This window comes from Oncorhynchus mykiss, chromosome Y (genome assembly GCF_013265735.2).
Source record: "Oncorhynchus mykiss isolate Arlee chromosome Y, USDA_OmykA_1.1, whole genome shotgun sequence".
Taxonomy (NCBI): Eukaryota; Metazoa; Chordata; class Actinopteri; order Salmoniformes; family Salmonidae; genus Oncorhynchus; species Oncorhynchus mykiss.
In genome coordinates this window covers 13,111,622-13,128,595 of record NC_048593.1, presented here as the reverse complement: position 1 = coordinate 13,128,595, position 16,974 = coordinate 13,111,622, and the positions used below count along the sequence as shown (strand labels likewise).

Sequence of the window (16,974 nt, the reverse complement as noted above, 5' to 3'; positions counted from 1 at the left end):
GGTACCTTCAGGCATTTGGAAATTGCTCCCAAGGATGAACCAGACTTGTGGAGGTCTACAATTTTTTTCTGAGGTCTTGGTGGATTTTCCCATGATGTCAAACAGGCACTGAGTTTGGAGGTAGGCCTTGAAATACATCCACAGGTACACCTCCAATTGACTCAAATTATGTCAATTAGCTTATCAGAGGCTTCTAAAGCCATGACATCATTTTCTGGAAATTTCCAAGCTGTTTAAGGACAACAAAGTCAAGGTATTGGAGTGGCCATCACAAAGCCCTGACCTCAATCCTATAGAACATTTGTGGGCAGAACTGAAAAAGCGTGTGCGAGCAAGGAGGCCTACAAACCTGACTCAGTTACACTAGCGCTGTCAGGAGGAATTGTCCAAAATTCACCCAACTTATTGTGGGGAGCTTGTGGAAGGCTACCCAAAACGTTTAACCCAAGTAAACAATTTAAAGGCAATGCTTCCAAATACTAATTGAGTGTATGTAAACTTCTGACCAACTGGGAATGTGATGATAGTAATAAATGCAGTAAGTAATGCAGAAGTAAATCATTCTCTATACTATTATTCTGACATTTCACATTCTTAAAATGAAGTGGTGATCTTAACTGACCTAAAAACAGGAAATTCTTATGAAGATTAAATGTCAGGAATGGTGAAAAACTGAGATGAAATGTATTTGACTGAGGTGTATGTAAACTTCTGACTTCAACTGTATAAAGTGCTTTGATTTCTAAATGGCAAATCGGATGGAAAATACCCTAAAATAAAATGTTACATTCTATACGCTCACCTCAGATGAAACATTTGATCTGAAATCCAAAATGCTGGAGTATATATCCAAATGTAACATTTTAGCATCTCTGTCCAAATACATACGTAGAGGAGTGTACACCCATATACAGCTAGTGAAATTATGAGTACAATACAGTGTATGTTGTTAAAGTCACACACACACAGCTCTGTGGAAGGTGTTGCAGCCTTGTTCCCCTTACAAATAATTTTGTAATGGCGGACTCATTTTATGTAACCCATAAATAGCTGACATCTTAACTCAAAAAGGGATGTGTTCTTTGAAAGACAGGACTGGTGTTTCCCTTCATAGGAAAGGTGTTTCCTGCCTGCCGGGCCTACTGGCATCACACTATAGCAAGACAAGGCAGATTTCACACTGACAGACTGGAAGAGTTTGGTTTGATAATAGGCCTAGAACGGATATCCCCCCCCCAGCCAATCAGGGCTGTACGTCGAGAAGAGATCGAGAAGAGCCAATCCCTGTGAGGATTATGTTAGCACTGACCTGAGATCAAGTACCACACATACACACAAACATGGTCGGGAGTGCTCCCAGGGCTGTAATTACACTCAGCTGCCTCCTGCCTTAATCACACCTGGGTCAGAGGTCACAGGAAATGATGTCACTCAACAGACAACATTTTCCATTCTTGCCCCGGAGGTTGCAATGTTCCCACTGACAGGATTTGGTCATTTGTGCCTATGGGCAACTTGTACCTTCCTACTAAATCAGCTATGCTGCTACTGTAGCTCTCTCCCTCTCAGCCAACCCACACTTACAGTAGCTAAGGTGTTTCTCTGGAGCTCTCAGCAGCTGCAGGGGTAGACAGTCAACTAGTGCAGGGCTGGCCTGTCTGTGGTTACCATGGAGATGCCTGGCCAAGGTAAACAGTAGGAGCAGTGTTGGAGCTGAATCGAACAGTGTCTGTCTCTAGCCTCTGGTCCCTAGAGTGGACTTGTGTCTCTCTGTGTGTGCGTGTGGCTATGGAAAGCCTGGCTAGGGTTAACAAATAAGAGCCCCTATTCATCTGATCTACAGCTCCTCCACTGTTTTCAATCCATACCAGACAGAGCAGAAGAGTACTGCTCAGGCTATTCACTGCTTAGATAGGCTGGTTATACATTTACGCATTCAATGCTATCCCTGGGAGAACTTAGGGAGAGTTGTACTGTATGAAGCGAGTGGTTCCTAGGCTAGTACATTATTAATTTGATGGTTGTGAGGTGTGGACAATGGTTACTTTGATAGTGTTATCAGGGAAACAATGCTATAGTTGTCTGGACTCCTAGACATACAGTATGTTCTGTATCAGCAGCAGTTGCTGGTTTTCTCTTTCTAATTTATATTGAATGGATTTTTATGATATGGCCACTCACCTACACACTAGGGGTGTAACGGTACACGTATTCTCACTGAACCGTTCAGTACGGGGACCTCGGTTCGGCCTGCACTGAACCCGAATAAAATATCTGACAATTAAAAGCGCTAGGGCTATAGGCAATGCCTATGCTACATATGCTACATGCCTCGAGTAAAGCTGAGCAGACTTTTTTTTCTTCAGGGTATGCTCACGTTGTCAACAAAATCTGAATCTTACTGGGCTCATTTCAAACTGTCTTTTTGGTTCTAGTTCTGTATGATGGTGAGTGGTGGGATTGTAAACCAGGAGGATTCTCCACCCGTTGTTTTAATCTCCAGTTTGGGACAATTTAGGCTTCCCTGTAGATTACAGCGACAATGGACAGAGAGAGTATGTCTCCACTGCTCAACGAGAATAGCCTATGCAGCTGCCAACACCTCAAACATGTTGACATATTTACGACGACATCACACCAGTATTCCTGCTACCGGAGCAAGACGGAAACGCCAAAAAAAACAACAACACAACACCGTCTCCCATCTGCAACACTGTCTCCCTTCTGACCGGGCCAAACCAATTAGAAGAGCGATACGCATGTTTATAGCTGTGGAAATGCGCCCATTCTTGATGGTTGAGCAGAATAGAGGGTTTTAGCTCCACGTTATGCTCCTCTCGCACCCATTTCAGTAAATCGTTAGTACCCACTCTATATACGGTGAACAGAAAATATAAACGCAACATGCAACCATTTCAAAGATATGACTGATTTAGTTCTAATAAGGAAATCAGTCAATTGAAGTAAATTCATTAGCCATAATCTATGGATTTCACATGACTGGGAATACAGATATGCATCGGTTTGTCACAGATGCCTTAAAACATAAGGTAGGGACGTGGATCCGAAAACCAGTCAGTATCTGGTGTGACCACCATTTGCCTTATGCAGCGCGACACATCTCCTTCGCATAGAGTTGATCAGGCTGTTGATTGTGGCCTGTGGAATATTGTCCCACTCCTCTTCAATGGCTGTTGGAAGTTGCTAGATATTTTGGCGGGAACTGGAACACACTGTGGTACACGTCGATCCAGGGCATCCCAAACATGGTCCATGGGTGACATGCTCAGTGGGTGAGTATGTAGGCCATGGAAGAACTGCGACATTTTCAACTTCCAGGAAATGTGTATAGGTCTGACATGGGGTCATGCATTATCATGCTGAAACATGAGGTGATGGTGCCGGATGAATGGCACGACAATGGACCTGAGGATCTCGTCACTGTATCTCTGTGCATTCAAATCGCCATAGATAAAATGCAATTGTGTTCATTGCCCCTAGCTTATGCCTGCCCATACCATAACCTCATCGCCACCATGGGGCACTCTGTTTACAACATTGACATCAGAAAACCTCTCGTCTACATGGCGCCATACACGCTGTCGGCCATCTGCCCGGTACAGTTGAAACTGGGATTAATCTGTGAAGAGCACACTTCTTCAGCGTGCCAGTGGCCATCGAAGGTGAGCATTTTCTCACTGAGGTCAGTTACAACGCAGAACTGCAGTCAGGTCAAGATCCTAGACGACGAGCACGCAGATGAGTTTCCCTAAGACAGTTTCTGTAGAAATTCTTCAGTTGTGCAAACCCACAGTTTCATCAGCTATCTGGGTGGCTGGTCTCAGATGATCCCGCAGATGAAGAAGCCCGACGTGGAGGGCCTGAGCTGGCGTGGTTACACGTGGTTTGCGGTTGTGAGGCTGGTTGATCACACTGCCAAATTCTGTAAAACATCGTCGGAGGTGGCTTATGGTAGAGAAATTAACTTTAAATTCTCTGACAACAGCTCTGGTGGATATTCCTGCAATCAGCATGGCATTTGCACTCTCCCTCAAAACTTGAGACATCTGTGGCATTGTGTTGTGTGACAAAACTGCACATTTCAGAGTGGCCTTTTATTTTTCCCCGCACTAGGTGCACCTGTGTAATTAATGATCATGCCACATCTGTCAGGTGGTTGGATTATCTTGGCAAAGGAGAAATGCTCACTAACAGGGATGTCAACAAATGTGTGCACAAAATTTGAGAGAAATATGCTTTTTGTGCGTATGGAACATTTCTGGGGTCTTTTATTTCAGCTCATGAAACATGGAACCAACACTTTACGTGTTGCGTTTATATTTTTATTCAGTATATTTTGAAGCGCTACAGACACGGCCCTTTATTAGAGACACAGAAGTGCACATATTTTTCTCTTTGTAAGAAAACATAGCATAGGCCTGCCTATAAATGTCTGAGCCCTGTTTACATATTGATTTCACAGGCATTTTCTACTTGATTTTAGTGTTGTTGTTAATGAGTAATCATGTGTTTTCATTTAAGAAAATCCAAAGTGTTAATCCTGATGGTGCTCTCACCAGGCATTATATGACTAATGATCTTTTAATGGAGTCAGGAATACCAACACTTAATTTTGTCTTTAACTACAGTAACTGTTGGCATTTCATTTTCCCGCTGTACCGAAACCAAACCGTGACCCTAAAACCACAATACATACCGAAACGTGTATTTGTGAGCAATTACACATCCACGCACACACACACACACACATGCTCACACACATTATCATGCTTATGCACTGACTGCACAAATACTCAAACCTTCTCATTTTACAGGTACTGTAACATTTGGTAAATACGTATTGTAATTTTTTTCTCCGGATGTTGAAAGAGCTTTCTGTTGAGGCAGCCATCATGAAATGGTCTGGAGTCTGGGCTGAGACTGGGGCCACTACACACACACACACACACACACACACACACACACTGATCCAGTCACTCCTGTGAATCAACGCTGCTACTAGTCTCAACAATATTAGCTATTCCTGAACGTTATTAGCACCTCTCCTATAGCACCTTATTCAGAAGCACAGAAGAAACACACGTTCTTCAAACCATGTTCCCCATTTTCCTATTTTCTTTCTTTGGTACAGGCCTAGCCGTCTAGGCCTACCAAATCCTCCTAACTCTGCCTTGATGCTGTAAATGGTTTAATTATTTTAGTTGCTTTGATGTTTTTCTGAATTGCTAAATGATCTTGTTTTCTGTAGCTGCTGGAGAGGCACCGGGCCATGGAGAGTATGGTGGAGCTGCTGCTGGTGTATCCAGAGGAGGACGAGGCCTACGGAGAGTTACTGGAGGCTACAACACAACTCTACCACTACCTACTGCAGCCCTTCAGAGACATGAGAGAACTGGCCATGCTGCGCAAACAGCAGATCAAGGTGACAAATCCAATCCAATTGTATTTGTCACATGCGCCGAATACGACAGGTGTAGAAATGCCTACTTACAAGCCCTTAACTAACAATGCAGTTCAAGAAATAGAATTGATAAAATATTGACTAAATAAACAAAAGTTTAAAAAAATTAAATCTAATCAATGAAAAAAAGAACAGAATAAATGTACATAACAATAAGGAGGCTGTATACAGGTCAATGTGCAGGGGTACAGGTTAGTTCAGGTCATTTGTAAAGTGACTATGCATAGATAGTTAACAGCAAGTAGCGGCAGTATAAAAACAAGGCGGGGGGGTGGGGGCTCAATGTAAGTAGTCTGGGTGGCCATTTGATTAGTTGTTCAGCAGTTTTATGGCTTGGGGGTAGAAGCACTGTATACACACACACTGTACACACACACACACACACACACACACACACACACACACGCACTGTATACACACACACGCACTGTATACATACACACACACATTAGCTGTCTCTGGCAGTCTGGGCTACGGTCAAGGTTAGCGTAGCAGTGGGCCTAAAGCCCTTTGACAGACAGCAGCATACACTCTAATACCCAGTATTTCTTAAGCCCTATCTAATGACATTAGGGTTAGCTCCTGGTGGGTAACTGGACTAGACGGCAGAGATAGCTGGAGTGACATGAATGTGGAAGTGCAATAAATGACAGGTGAGTTTTAAGTTGTTCCTTCTCTAATGGCTAAGCTGATTCTAGAGCTGTGGTGAAGGCTAAACTCTTCCCACAATATGATGGGCAGTCGTGTGTGTATGGGGGTTGGGGGGGGGGGGGGTAGAGGATCAGATCAGCTAGAGAGGCTTTCCCCCCCCTTCAGTCCTCCTGCCTCCCTGCCTCCCTGCCCAGAGCAGCTTAACCTACAGTATTAGTACAGCAGTTTGTACTCAGCCTCTAAACCAGACCAGCCTGGAATACTGCAGTCTCAGCAGACACCTCTCCTCTCACTCTCCCCTCTCTCCTTCCCTTCTCGTTCACTCTCTCTGAGGCTGTTGTGTTAGTGAGGGTTGTGTGTTATTTCAGTAATCTCTTGTGAGGGTCCAGTCTGTAGCTCGTAGTCATGGCGTTGGGGGTGATTTCCCACTATTTGCCTTTTCCCCACACCACATTCCTCACCCAGCATGGCTGTCTGTGGTGCTGCGTTGGTGTCACACACACACACACACACACACACACACACACACACACACACACACACACACACACACACACACACACACACACACACACACACGACTCTGTTTGAGGGGAGTTTCTTCAGAACACAATGCAGCATTATGAACTTCGGATAGGACCTGGTTCCCGGTAGGTACAGATGTAGGATCAGTTTACCTTTCGAAACCCTAACACAAACCATTAGGGGGGAAATGATGAACTGATCTTGAATCGGCATCTAGGGTGTCTTAATCCTTAATCCTCTCATCGTTGCTCGCTGTGTCTGGGCTCACTTATTAAGCCTTCCAACACTGTGAAACATGAAGGAGAGATCTAGTCTCTGGGCTCGTTTGATAATCCTGCCAGTATGGTCAAAGCTGCTCCACTGATCTGCTCTCCTCTAGTATGCCTGCCAGATGTCCAGAACCTGGAGCAATGATATGGCTCAGTAATCCTGCCTGCCTACTGGGTTGCAGCAGGTTGCTAGCAGTCTTTTGTTAATTAAACCCCCTACAATATGAATTCAAATATGTTAGTTTGCTCATGTAGTTTGTAGGAGGAGCTAGAGTACTGTACATTATATCCACCATATAAATCGTGAATTGTTAAATTATTTAATAGTGATGGGATAAGAAACTTGTTAGTTACATATCGCAACATTATTATTAAATGTTTTTGCTAGGTAGCGTTAGCTAATGCTAGTCGACTGTACCTGCGCCAAAACTCCAGTATTTTTCATCCTCTAGCTTGTTCTCCATCTTTTTAAATAGTGAGCCATGTTTTCAGCACTTCTATTGCCATTGCTGATCAAAACTCATTTTTATCATGCTCTCTCTTGTCTCTCTGCAGCAGACACGGAGAGAACAATATGTTTGAAACATGAAATCGCAATACATAGACTTGTAAAAATCACATGTCATATCAGCACCTAAGTATCGTGATATCGTATCATGAAGCCCCTGGCAATTCCCAGTCCTATTACTTAATGTCTACTGTTTCCACACGCTTGTTCGTGAAGACAACAGCAAAATGTTCCCTAAGCTTTGCTATATTGTGAGCTAAGGAGATCCGTCTAGGATAGTTGGTCAGTAGGTCTGTTTGATGCTATGATTGTGATTCAGCTCAACCACCTGTTGCCCCGAGGGGAAACCAACGGCTGGAAACAAAGCTGTATGCAAATTAACCCAAATATCAGACGGGTCAGTCAGTTGGTCGTTTGGATGTTGGTTGTTGCTTGGTTTCTCATAAACTGATGAGTCAGTAGAACAGCCCTACATTATACAGCTGGGAGTAGGAGTGTGTCACTGAGAGGAAGGACGAGCGAGAAAAGGGTGAGGGAGAGGAGAAAGGGGAAGGATAGGGTGTTTGCATGTGCTCTGCATTGTCCTTGATGTTCAAGTGGGTAAATGTTGCGAGTAAGGTGAGGCGAGAATTGTCACGTGGACAGATGAGGGTAGGCTAGGTAGTCTTTCAATAGACTACTATCAGTGCCCCAAAGGAGATGAGAACCTGATAAAGTTATAGCCTCTTACCTCCTGGGAGTGTGAACACACACACACACACACACACACACACACACACACACACACACACACATACTGCACTGATGCCAATTGTCCTAGGACCTAGTGGAAGGTGTAAATGAATCCTGTCACCTTTTTTAGAAGGGAGGAGCTGACAATGGGCTAAGCTATACAGTGCATTCGGAAGATAGTCAGACCTCTGGACTTTTCCCACATTTTGTTAACGTTACAGCCTTATTCTAAAAAAGGATTAAATAAAATGGGATACTTTCCGAATGCACCGTTATTTAGCTGGTTGTACGAGTTGATGGGAAATATACTCTTATGATGAGAAGTTGGGAACAGTATCCATTTCACATGGTTCTTTTCTTTCTGGAACCTTCTGAACTAGGGGTGGGAACCCTGTAGGCTTGGGCGGAATGCCATATGCCGGGGTATTTGGAAATAGACACGGATGGTTTTTCTATACCTCTGAAACTATTTCTTTGAAGTTTTTCAATACGTTTTTAGACTTGTAACTGCTTTCTAAGTAAATACCTGCAGTCAACTTGTCCAATTTGTTAGGAGATGAAGCAAATTGCGTTCTTCATTTCACTTGTCACATTATTTTACATTATGAAGCGCTTTTCACCTCGCTTTTCTCGACCCATCTGCTCCTCTCTTCTCCGAGCAGAGCAGGCAGAGCTGCTTTCTCAGAGCTGTTGCCCTAGCGACTCCAGGCTCCACACAGACACAGCGTGTACACATGCTTCTCCAGAGCCAGTACTGTTCTTCCTTCAGACTAGCATGCGTCAAAACTCTGTTCATTTGCACAATGTCTCTTGTTCACATTCGCTTGTAAATGTCCAAACTCACAAAATATTACATTCAGTAGCTCTTACCTATATATATGTATAGCTTTATGAGCTGGATTGCCTGTCTTTGCAATTCATTTATTTATATTTGTGCTCATTAGCATATTTAGCTAGCAGCCTTCATGGAAATTCGCTATTATTTGTGCTCATTTTGTTAGCTTTCTTGTAGATGCCTAATTGGCTTTTTTGTGTGTCTATTTGGCTCCCTCTTGTGTACTAAACCGGTAATACCGTAAATCCCGGGATGAGCGAAGGACGGTCTGACGATATGAAAATCTGGATAGAACTCAACCCGAGAACCCTGCAGTCCATGCAGGCTTTTGTTCAAGCCCAGCACTAACTTACCTAATTCAAGTCATCAACTAAACATGGTCTTCAATTTCGACAGATATGTTAGAGCTGGGCTGGAACAAAAACATGCACACACTGCGTCCCACAAGCACTGGAGTTGCCCACCCCTGGGCTGAACCCTGTCAACATGCCAAAAGGAACAGGCGAAAGAGGGAACAGATGAATAGATTAATGAAGGGATGAAGTGGATGAGTGTCCTGGACAAAGGAGAGCAGGTATAGGATGAATGATGCATTGTGGGTCAGCCCTATCTTGTGTCGGAGTGATGCAGCATGGGTATTCTGTTACAGCCAGGTTCAAAGGGCATACATTAATAAGTCATGTTGCTTCTGTAACTTATGAAATGGTGGCTAAGTACCATAGGTAGTTAGTAGGTAGAACCTAAAAGGCGTGTATGATAAAAAGTGTGGGCGTGCGCGTGTTTGCGCGTGTGGTGACGTTCCTCACTCCCGTAGGTGATAGAAGGCTGTTTTAGGCGTCTGTGATAAGGACTGTGACACTGGTCCATCTCTGTAGTTATTTCAGCCTGTGGCCCCCTGGCCCTGGGAACAGACCAGGCTATTATTCCTGCCTCACTCACTCTGACACCAGCTGTCTGGAGCTGCAGATTACAGAGTGGGCTGTAGAGGAGGTGTGGAAAGATGGACAGAAGGATGGAGGTGTAGTACTGTTACTGTATGCGGAGAGAGGCAGTGTCAGTGTGTGTATAATTTAGTGGTGTAGGGTTAGGTCATGGCTGTATAGGGTGTCGCGTCTGAGATGAGACCATGACACAGCACAGCAACCAGGAAGTGACAGAAGAAAGGGGGGGGGTTACTGGACCAGGTGGCAGACTGGCCAGAGGACACAACTAAAGCTCTCTGGCATCATCACATTCACTATTCTTATCTTATTGTTCAATTCTCAGCAACATTCTATTCCGATACTGTGTTCTATTCATACTTATTTCTCACATATAGCCTTTTCACTGCAAGAACACCTAACAAGAACCAAATTCCTTAATGAGAGGGGGCAGCACTGAGCAAGCCTGCAACATCACCTCCTGGCGTAGCTCAAACTGCGCATGTTATCTCCTTGAGACGCCATCTTAACCAACTTCATTTGGTTTCAATGCGCTATTGAGCCATTACATAGGAATGAATGGTGTCACGTGATCTATGGCTTTTGTCCGTTCATATATACAGTCGTTGGTGTCACTGATCTTAAAATCATGTCTCGGCAGAAATGTGTATACTGTATATAATTGTTTTGCAGTGGCGGCAACAATTTAGTGGCGGATATAGGGGAAACACTGAGTCAGCCACAGTATCAGGGAAACGGAGAACAATGGCAACTAGAAATGGCATATTTTACATTTTGTCAACAGCCCCTGTCAAAGACATTCCCACTGTGAAGTGATACTAGTAGTAAAAAAATATATATGTATTTTGTTTGTTTTGTTGTACTTTTACCCAATTTCAGGATATCCAGTTGATAGTTACTCTTGTCCCATCGCTGCAACTCTCGTACGGACTCGGGCGAGCCGAAGGTTAAGACCATGTGTCCTCAGAAACAACGACCCCGCCAAGCCGCACTGGTTCTTGACACACTGCTCGCTTAACCCGGAAGCCAGGCCCACCGTACAGCTGGCGACCGAAGTCAGCGTGCATGTGTCCCGGACCGCCACAAGGAGTCGCTAGAGCGCGATGGGACAAGGACATCCCAGCCGGCCAAACCCTCCCTTAACCCGGGCGACGCTGGGCCAATTGTGTGCCGTCTCCTGGGCGTGGCCTGCTGCGCCACTGGGGAGAGACTAGTAGTGTTTACATTATGTCTCTATTCCACGTAGATACAGTGCCTTGCGAAAGTATTCGGCCCCCTTGAACTTTGCGACCTTTTGCCACATTTCATGCTTCAAACATAAAGATATAAAACTGTATTTTTTTGTGAAGAATCAACAACAAGTGGGACACAATCATGAAGTGGAACGACATTTATTGGATATTTCAAACTTTTTGAACATATCAAAAACTGAAAAGTTGGGCGTGTAAAATTATTCAGCCCCTTTACTTTCAGTGCAGCAAACTCTCTCCAGAAGTTCAGTGAGGATCTCTGAATGATCCAATGTTGACCTAAATGACTAATGATGATAAATACAATCCACCTGTGTGTAATCAAGTCTCCGTATAAATGCACCTGCACTGTGATAGTCTCAGAGGTCAGTTAAAAGTGCAGAGAGCATCATGAAGAACAAGGAACACACCAGGCAGGTCCGAGATACTGCTGTGAAGAAGTTTAAAGCCGGATTTGGATACAAAAAGATTTCCCAAGCTTTAAACATCCCAAGGAGCACTGTGCAAGTGATAATATTGAAATGGATGTATCAGACCACTGCAAATCTACCAAGACCTGGCCGTCCCTCTAAACTTTCAGCTCATACAAGGAGAAGACTGATCAGAGATGCAGCCAAGAGGCCCATGATCACTCTGGATGAACTGCAGAGATCTACAGCTGAGGTGGGAGACTCTGTCCATAGGACAACAATCAGTCGTATATTGCACAAATCTGGCCTTTATGGAAGAGTGGCAAGAAGAAAGCCATTTCTTAAAGATATCCATAAAATGTGTCGTTTAAAGTTTGCCACAAGCCACCTGGGAGACACACCAAACATGTGGAAGAAGGTGCTCTGGTCAGATGAAACCAAAATTGAACTTTTTGGCAACAATGCAAAACGTTATGTTTGGCGTAAAAGCAACACAGCTGAACACACCATCCCCACTGTCAAACATGGTGGTGGCAGCATCATGGTTTGGGCCTGCTTTTCTTCAGCAGGGACAGGGAAGATGGTTAAAATTGATGGGAAGATGGATGGAGCCAAATACAGGACCATTCTAGAAGAAGATTTGTCTTCCAACAAGACAATGATCCAAAACATAAAGCAAAATCTACAATGGAATGGTTCAAAAATAAACATATTCAGGTGTTAGAATGGCCAAGTCAAAGTCCAGACCTGAATCCAATCGAGAATCTGTGGAAAGAACTGAAAACTGCTGTTCACAAATGCTCTCCATCCAACCTCACTGAGCTCGAGCTGTTTTGCAAGGAGGAATGGGAAAAAATGTCAGTCTCTCGATGTGCAAAACTGATAGAGACATACCCCAAGCGACTTACAGCTGTAATCGCAGCAAAAGGTGGCGCTACAAAGTATTACCTTAAGGGGGCTGAATAATTTTGCACGCCCAATTTTTCAGTTTTTGATTTGTTAAAAAAGTTTGAAAATATCCAATAAATGTCGTTCCACTTCATGATTGTGTCCCACTTGTTGTTGATTCTTCACAAAAAATACAGTTTTATATCTTTATGTTTGAAGCATGAAATGTGGCAAAAGGTCGCAAAGTTCAAGGGGGCCGAATACTTTCGCAAGGCACTGTATGATGGACCTCCTCATTGTTAGGGTGTTTCATAGTTCCATAGAGCAGGATGTGTGACTCGTCTGCTGGGTAGGAGCTGTGCTAGGCCCAGATGTTACAATCATTCTAAATGTTATAGTTTGTGTAGCGGGCCAATATGCCCTCTCTATTGGAGAATGGAAACCTCCGCTCTAAGGTCATGTCTAACGTTGTGTGACTGACTGAGTTATGTCTTTCTCCTCATCTAGCCTTCTCTGCCTCTTAACACACACACACTCTTTCTCTCTCTCTCTCTCTCTCTCTCCTTCCTCTACCTCTATCTAACTCACTCTCTTTCTCTCCCTCCCTCACACAGACAGTAAACATCCAGTTTGTTGGCTGATTTAAACCGCTCAGGTTCTGTGAGGCATGCTGTTGATTACTGTGTGTGTGCGTGCGTGTGGGCACTCATACAGACACATCTGTTTTGCATTGAGATATTAGGCTGACATGTGAGTGTAGTGTATGTATGTTGTGGGGTGTGTGTGTGTGTGTCCTTAGGAAGTAAGCTACTCTCACTGTACAATCTGTTCCAGCTGCTGCCGTCTAGTCTAAACACACCTAGAACAATGATCAGCTGTCTTACTAACTCACCCAGGGCTTATCCAGGGCTGGTTAGCTAGCTACAAAGACGGTGTAACAGACCCAAGTCACTTCCATGTATAGGACTAAGCCTGAGAAGTGAGAGACACTGGAACACTCGAATGCCATTGCCTCAGTAGGTTGGGTTAAATCAGGTCCTCTTATCCATAGAGAATGTCCCACGGCTATGAAAAGAAAACAAAGGAGGACACTGGGTTAGTAGTACAGTAAACACATCCAGGCATGTAGCTCTATGCCCCTGACTTGCACCACTGCACCGCCTGCTGTTAAACACTGGTACTACATGATGTCAGGTGATTTGAGGTGCCCATAAGAGTCTAACCCCTGTGGGGGGGGTTTTCTATTTATTTGCCTCTTAAGGATCGGACCCTTTATTTTTTTAAAACATTTTTTACATTTTCACCTAAAATGACATACCCAAATCTAACTGCCTGTAGCTCAGAACCTGACGCAAGGATATGCATATTATTGATACTATTTGAAAGGAAACACATAGAAGTTTATGGAAATGTGAACATTTCCAAAATTTGAACGCCAGTGGCGTTCTATTAAGCTATATGGAATTGTTTTATGAAGGTAATACCAAGATTATTTTGCTATTTGTGTGTCCTAGAGCAAAACAACTGACATGTTTGCGAGAGTCTCACCTTTGCACAGATGGACCATATTAGTGTGTTGCCGAAACTATTCGGACGCTACAGACAGAAGTTGGCAGATCGGTTGTACCGACTTCAGACGAGTCCCAAGACGCTTGTGGGGGTTGTCGAGCAAAACGGAGAACACCATCGTGTTAAAGATGGGAGGTGGGGATAAGCTTGGTTTGGGTGGGATAAATGGGGGAGAACAGGGAGGGGGTGGTGGAGAGAGAGTGAGAAGGAAGGACTTTATTATACTACAATGTAGTTATATATTTTTAAATGAATAACCGTACTGGACAGATTAAGGATGTCAAATCATTATTATTCCTTCTTTGTCATTACAATTAAGATTTAATGGTGGTTGTTGGTGAGAATGGAGAGGGGCTATATCCGGTAGATTGGGATGGGTTGCTGGGAAGGCACTTTACTGAGGTGTGCGTGGGGCTTCCACTCATCACATCTCAATAATTAAGACACGCAAATTACTAAAGATGGAGTCCGACCTTAGTTGATTTGATTGTGCTGGGCCGTGCTCAGACATGCTGTGCTGTGTTAAAAAATAAATAACAGCGAGTGACTGTGTGGCTAGCACCCGTTGTGTTTCTCTGTCCTCCCTGCTGCAGCGACCACCACAGAACATCAACAGTGTTTATCGCCCTGTCCATGTTGCTGAAGCTGGGGGGAAATCAAATGTATTTATAAAGCTCTTCTTACATCAGCTGATATCTCAAAGTGCTGTACAGAAACCCACCCTAAAACCCCAAACAGCAAGCAATGCAGGTGTAGAAGCACGGTGGCTAGGAAAAACTTCCTAGAAAGGCCCGAACCTAGGAAGAAACCTAGAGAGGAACCAGGCTATGAGGGGTGGCCAGTCCTCTTCTGGCTGTGCCAGGCAGAGATTACAACAGAACATGGCCAAGATGTTCAAATGTTCATAGGTGACCAGCAGGGTCAAAATAATAATAATCACAGTGGATGTCGAGGGTGCAACAGGTCAGCACCTCAGGAGTAAATGTCAGTTTGCTTTTCATAGCCGATCATTCAAAGTATCTCTACCGCTCCTGCTGTCTCTAGAGAGTTGAAAACTGCAGGTCTGGGAGGTAGCACGTCCGGTGAACAGGTCAGGATTCCATAGCCGCATGCAGAACAGTTGAAACAGGAGCAGCAGCATGGCCAGGTAGACTGGGGACAACAAGGAGTCATCAGGCCAGATAATCATGAGGCATGGTCCTAGGGCTCAGGTCCTCCGAGAGAGAGAAGGAAAGAAAGAGAGAGTTAGAGAGAGCATACTTAAATTCACACAGGACACTGGGTAAGACAGGAGAATTACTCCAGATATAACAGACTAACCCTAGCCCCCCGACACATACACTACTGCAGCATATATACTGGAGGCTGAGACAGGAGTGGTCAGGTGACACTGTGGCCCCATCCGATGATACCCCCGGACAGTGGCAAACAGGCAGAATATAACCACACCCACTTTGCCAAGGCACAGCCCCCACACCACTAGAGGGATATCTTCAACCACCAACTTACCATCCTGAGACAAGGCCGAGTATAGCCCATAAAGATCTCCGCCATGACACAACCCAAGGGGGTCGCAAACCCAGACAGGAAGATCACGTCAATGACTCAACCCACTCAAGTGACGTACCCCTCCCAGGGACAGCATGGAAGAGCACCAGTAAGCCAGTGACTCAGCCCCTGTAACAGGGTTAGAGGCAGAGAATCCCAGTGGAGAGAGGGGAACAGGCCAGGCAGTGACAGCAATGGCGGTTCGTTGCTCCAGTGCCTTTCCGTTCACCTTCAAACTACTGGGCCAGACTTCACTTAATCATACTGAAGAGATGAGTCTTCAATAAAGACTTAAAGGTTGAGACAGAGTCTGCGTCTCTCACATTGGTAGGCAGACCATTCCATAAAAATTGAGCTCTATAGGAGAAAGCCCTGCCTCCAGCTGTTTGTTTTGAAATTTTAGGGACAGTAAGGAGGCCTGCGTCTTGTGACCGTAGCGTACGTGTAGGTATGTACGGCAGGACCAAATCAGAAAGATGCGTAGTAGCAAGTCCATGTGATGCGTTGTAGGTTAGTAGTAAAACCTTGAAATCAGCCCTTAATTAAAGAGGAGTCTTTTATTTTGCTTTCTAGTGATGACGATCTTTTCCTCAAAGAAGTTCATGAATTGATCACTGCTGAAGTGAAAGCCATCCTCTCATGGGGAATGCTGCTTTTTAGTTAGCTTTGCAACAGTATCAAAAATACATTTTGGATTGTTCTTATTTTCCTCAATTATGTTGGAAAAACAGGGTGATCGAGCAGCAGTGAGGGCTCTTCGATACTTCATGGTACTGTCTTTCCAAGCTAGTCGGAAGACTTCCAGTTTTGTGTGGCGCGATTTCCGTTCCAATTTTCTGGAAGCTTGCTTCAGAGCTCAGGTATTTTACTATATACCAGGGAGCTAGTTTCTTATGACACTTTTTTTTTGTTTTTAGGGGTGCAACTGCATCTAGGGTATTGCACAAGGTTAAATGGAGTTCCTCAGTTAGGTGGTTAACTGATTTTTGTACTTTGACGTCCTTGGGTAGGCGGAGGGAGTCTAGAAGGGCATCTAGGAATCTTTGTGTTGTCTGAGAATTTAAAGCACGACTTTTGATGATCCTTGGTTTGGGTCTGAGCAGATTATTTGTTTTGATTGCAAACGTAATAAATGGTGGTCCGATAGTCCAGGATTATGAGGAAAAACATTTAAGATCCACAACATTTATTCCACGGGACAAAACTAGGTCCAGAGTGTGACTGTGGCAATGAGTAGGTCCAGAGACATGTTGGACAGAACCCACTGAGTCGATGATGGCTCCGAAAGGAGTGGGTCTGTGGACTTTTCCATGTGAATATTAGTCACCAAAAATGTCATTATTATTATATGACTACAAGGTCTGAA

At 44.3% G+C, this 16,974-nt stretch overlaps 1 protein-coding gene across 1 annotated transcript in view; it reads left to right on the top strand.

Moving 5' to 3' along the window:
• Positions 1-16,974, top strand: part of LOC110509662 (junction-mediating and -regulatory protein) — a 58,822-nt gene that overhangs the window by 21,880 nt on the left and 19,968 nt on the right. Inside the window, exon 2 of the mRNA XM_021590679.2 lies at positions 5,270-5,443. Coding sequence (XP_021446354.2) covers positions 5,270-5,443 — 174 coding nt within the window. The remainder of the gene's footprint in view (positions 1-5,269; positions 5,444-16,974) is intronic.